This window comes from Miscanthus floridulus, chromosome 5 (genome assembly GCF_019320115.1).
Source record: "Miscanthus floridulus cultivar M001 chromosome 5, ASM1932011v1, whole genome shotgun sequence".
NCBI classification, from domain to species: domain Eukaryota; kingdom Viridiplantae; phylum Streptophyta; class Magnoliopsida; order Poales; family Poaceae; genus Miscanthus; species Miscanthus floridulus.
The window spans coordinates 78,475,842-78,480,633 of record NC_089584.1 but is presented as its reverse complement, the minus strand read 5'-3'; the positions used below and the strand labels follow the sequence as shown (position 1 = coordinate 78,480,633).

General features: G+C 41.8%; 1 protein-coding gene across 1 annotated transcript; it reads right to left on the bottom strand.

The window, feature by feature from the left end:
• Positions 1-3,806: 3,806 nt before the first annotated feature.
• Positions 3,807-4,304, bottom strand: LOC136454801 (uncharacterized). Its single transcript, XM_066455080.1, has one exon. It carries the CDS (start codon positions 4,302-4,304, stop codon positions 3,807-3,809), a length of 498 nt encoding a protein of 165 aa, XP_066311177.1.
• Positions 4,305-4,792: the final 488 nt, after the last annotated feature.

The window sequence follows — 4,792 nt, the reverse complement described above, 5'->3', positions numbered from 1 at the left end:
TTTTGGGTGTTATAAACCTACCCCCCTTAAGATGAATCTCGTCCTTGAGATTCGGATGGTTCAAAGAGATTGGGATGGTCAGTTCTCAGATCTTCTTCTCTTTCCCAAGTTGCCTCATCCATAGAGTGTCTGTTCCACTGAACCTTGCACATTCTTATTATCTTGCTCCTTGTGATTCTCTCTGCTGTTTCCAAGATTCTCACTAGATATTCTTTGTATCATAGATCCCCTCGGATATCTAGTTCTTCCAAGGGTAGTTGTTCCTTAGGTACTCTCAAACATTTCTTAAGTTGCGACACACGGAAGACATCATGAACACCTGAAAGCTGCTCCGGTAATTCTAGCTAGTAAGCAACTTCTCCTCTCCTGTTGATGATCTTGAATGGTCCCACATACCTGGGTGACAACTTTCCCTTGGTATGAAATCTCCTAACTCCTTTCATAGGTGAAACTTTGAGATAAATAAAGTCACCGATTTCAAACACCAAATCCTTCAAGTTTTGCCTTATTGTTTGTACTTGTTTTTCTGCCATCTTCAAAACATCTGGTCCAAAGATTTGACTTTCCCCCATTTGATTCCAAAATAATGGGGTTCTGCACTTTCTACCATACAATGCCTCAAACGGTGCCATCTTAAGACTCTTTTGGTAGCTATTATTATAGGAGAATTCGGCATAGGGTAAACTCTTATCCCAACTTGTCCCATACTACAGAGCACAAGCTCTTAGCATATCATCTAAGATCTAATTTGTTCTCTCAGTCTACCCATCTGTCTAAGGATGGTAAGCTAAGCTAAAGTTCAACTTCGTATCCATGGACCCATGCAATTTCTACCAAAAATGTGATGTGAACTGGGTACCCCTATCTGAAACAATCTTCTTTGGTACTCCATGTAAACATACGATCCTTTCCATGTATAACTCTACCAACTTTGCACCCGAATAAGGTATCTTGACCGGAATGAAATGTGCCACTTTTGTCAGATGGTCTACAATTACCCAGATAGAGTCAAATCCTCTCTGTGTATGGGGTAATCCAACTATGAAGTCCATTCCAACTTCTTCCCATTTCCACTCGAGTATCTTCATAGGCTGTAGCAAACCTACTAGCCTCTGATGTTCTGCCTTTACTCTTTGGCACGTGTCACATATGGCCACATGTTTAGCTACATCTCTCTTTAGTCCATACCACCAGTATCTCTCTTTAAGATCAAGATACATTTTAGTACTCCCTGGGTGTATGGAATAGGCTGAGTCATGAGCTTCCCTCAAGATAGACTCCCTAATAGATTTCACTTCTGGCACACAAATCCTTTTGACAAACCATACTGTCCCTTGATCATCCATGTGGAATCCTAGGGCTTTACCAATCACTATACGGTCCGTAATATCCTTGATCCTCTCATCATTCAGCTGTCCCTTATGAATCTGTTGTTCCAGAGTAGGTTCTACCTCTAACTCCATGGTGTTAGCCACAATACCCAAATTCAGGTATTTGAACTCCTCACACAACTCTTTAGGTAGTTGAGTTGTATAGGCCATGTTCACATAACTACTTCTACTCAAGGTGTCTGCTACAACATTAGCCTTTCCTGGGTGATAGTGTATATCCAAATCATAATCCTTGATTAACTCTAGCCATCTGCGCTGCCTTAGATTCAGATCTGACTGTGTGAATATATACTTCAAACTCTTATGATTCGTATAAATCTCACACTTATGACCAATCAGGTAATGCCTCCATATCTTGAGAGCATGTACCACGACTGCTAACTCCAAATCATGAGTCGGATAATTTAACTCATGTTTTCTCAGCTGTCTAGATGCATAGGCAACAACTCTGCCTTCTTGCATAAGAACGCCACCTAGACCTTGCCATGAGGCATCACAATAGATGGAGAAGCTTTGGATGAGATCAGGTAAGATGAGCACTGGGGCAGAAGTCAATCTCTTCTTCAACTCCTCAAAACTGTCCTGACATTGCTTAGTCCATACAAATTTAGCATTCTTCTCTAACAAAGCAGTCATGGGCTTTGCTAACTTAGAGGATCCCTCGATGAATCTCCTATAGTACCCAACCATACCCAGAAAACTCTGAATCTCACTAACATCCTTTGGTAGCTTCCAACTCAACACATCTCTAACCTTCTTGGGATCTACTGCTACTCCTCCATTAGAGATTATGTGACTAAGGAAAGATACTTCTTTTAGCCAGAACTCACACTTGCTAAACTTAGCATAAAGCTGATGTTCTCTAAGCTTCTACAACACCAACCTCAAATGTTCTTCATGTTCTTCTTCATTCTTAGAGTACACTAATATGTCATCAATGAACACAATGACAAACTTGTCAAGGTACTCCATGAACACTTTGTTCATCAGATACATGAAGTAAGCAGGTGCATTTGTCAGACCAAAGGACATGACTGTGAACTCATACAGTCCATATCGGGTCACAAAAGTAGTTTTGGGGATGTTAGTATGCCTTATTCTCAACTGATGGTATCCAGATCAAAGGTCAATCTTGGAAAACACACAATCCCCTTTCAATTGGTCAAACAGGTCATCGATTCTAGGCAGTGGGTATTTATTCTTAATTGTGACCTCATTAAGTGACCTGTAATCTATGCACATTCTCTGTGTACCATCTTTCTTCTCTACAAACAGTACTGGTGCACCCCAAGGTGAAGAACTAGGTTGAACATAACCCTTATCTAACAATTCCCTTAATTGTTTCTTAAGTTCTGCTAATTCATTCACTCCCATTCTATAGGGTCTCTTAGATATGGGTGCAGTTCCCGATAAAAGTTCAATTATAAACTCGATGTCTCGTTCAGGTGGCATACCTAGCAATTCCTCAGGGAAGACATCTAGGTACTCATTTACTATCCTTATATCTTCTAAGGTTGTGCCCTCCAACTAATTAACCCGATAGATTTCTGTAGCTGACTGTGTTGCCACATACTCAATTTTCTCTCTAGATGAAGTGGTAAGATTCACAGAGCTATTGCCATAATTAATAACTACCTTCTGCAACCTTAACCAATCCATACCCAAGATAACATCAATACCAGATGAGTTTATGACTACAAGTTTTGCTTGAAATTCTACGCCCCTATGCTAATACTAGCAGCTAAGCATATCCACTCTGCTTTCATTTCCCCTCCAGGTGAGCTTACTAACATGTGTTTCTTCATAACACTTACTAGAATACCATGCTTCTTTATAAATGTATATGCTATGAAGGAATGCGAATCACCAGAATCAAAAAAGTACTGTAGCTAAGTTTGAGTTGACCAGAAACGTACCGATCACCACATCTGGTGCCTCCTGAGCTGTTTTAGAAGTCACATGGTTCACCTTCCCCCAAACATAATTCTGCTGCAGGTTAGCTATCCTCTTGGGGCATCTGTTGGAGTAATGTCCTGACTCTCCACAATTGAAGCATTTATGATCATTAACTGCATTTGGCGCTTTTGGTGCGCCATTCTTTTGTGGAGCATTGGGGGCATTGTTCCTCATAGGTACATTGTTGGGCTACTGCTGGCGCTGAGCTGGTGCCTTGTACTACTACTGCTGCTGTTGTGCACGCTGGGGTTGCTGGTTGCGGTTGAGACCTGACTGACCTTGATAGCGCTGCTGAGGTTGAGCTTGTTGAGGGTTGGCATGGAAGCGAGAGTTGCTCCCAGATTGCTGTCCTTGAAACTTCCTCTTTTTGTCCTCCATCTGGTGGCACTTGTTCTTGATCACTAAAGCCTTATCCACCTACTACGGGAAGTTAGCAAAAGTATGAGACAACAACTGGTACTAGAGACCATCATTTAAGCCCTCCATAAATAGCTCCTGCCTCTTCCCGTCCTCATCTACCTCAGTCGGTGCATACCATGACAATTGTATGAACTTGTCACAATATTCAGCAACAGTCATGCTCCCCTTCTTGAGAGCCAAGAACTCCTTCCTCTTTAACTTCATTAGTCCCACAGGCATGTGGTGAGAGCGGAAGGCACTGCAGAACTCGGCCCAAGTGATGGGATTAGCTTCGGTACGACCGAAGTGGAATGAGTCCCACCAATCCAGTGCAGCTCCTTGTAACTGTCTAGAAGCATATAAATCCTTCTCCTTATCATCACACTGGGCAATCTCTAGTTGCCTCTCAATGGCACGTAGCCTGTCGTCAGCCTGGAGTGGGTCGACAGAGTGCTTGAATATAGGTGGGTGTCCTTTCAGGAACTCTCCCCTCTTATCTCTGACATAAGGGGGTGCATTCCCATTCTCTTGCCCCATGTTTTGCATGTTCTGGGCCATCTGCTGAAGCAACTGTGTCTGCATCATCATTAGCTACTCCATTATGACTAGAGGAGGTGGTGGCAGGTCCTTGCCTCCCTGGTTGTTCCTCCTAGTGCTCACCATCTGTAGATGCATCATATAAGTCTCACATGTCCAAGCATATAACCCTTAAAAGATAATGGTATAACAAGAGTAGGTGTCACAAGATCAAGACAAGAGATATATGTAGGGTATACAAGAAGATAATTGTTCTGAACTTTTCTAACGAGTTGGACAACAGCAGTGCAGTAAAATGAGCATATCTCACTCTCTGTTTATCATATAATTGCGTATTTTACCTTTCTGGAAAGCTTATGAAATTCTCTGTGACTTTCATTTAGAACACTTTTCAGATTCTGACGTTTACTTAGTCAAATATAGACGACAAGCAGTACTGTTCTAGAATTCTGACAGCACTAAAACCTCAACTTACAACAGCTGTATCTCACAATTTATAATAGGTATTG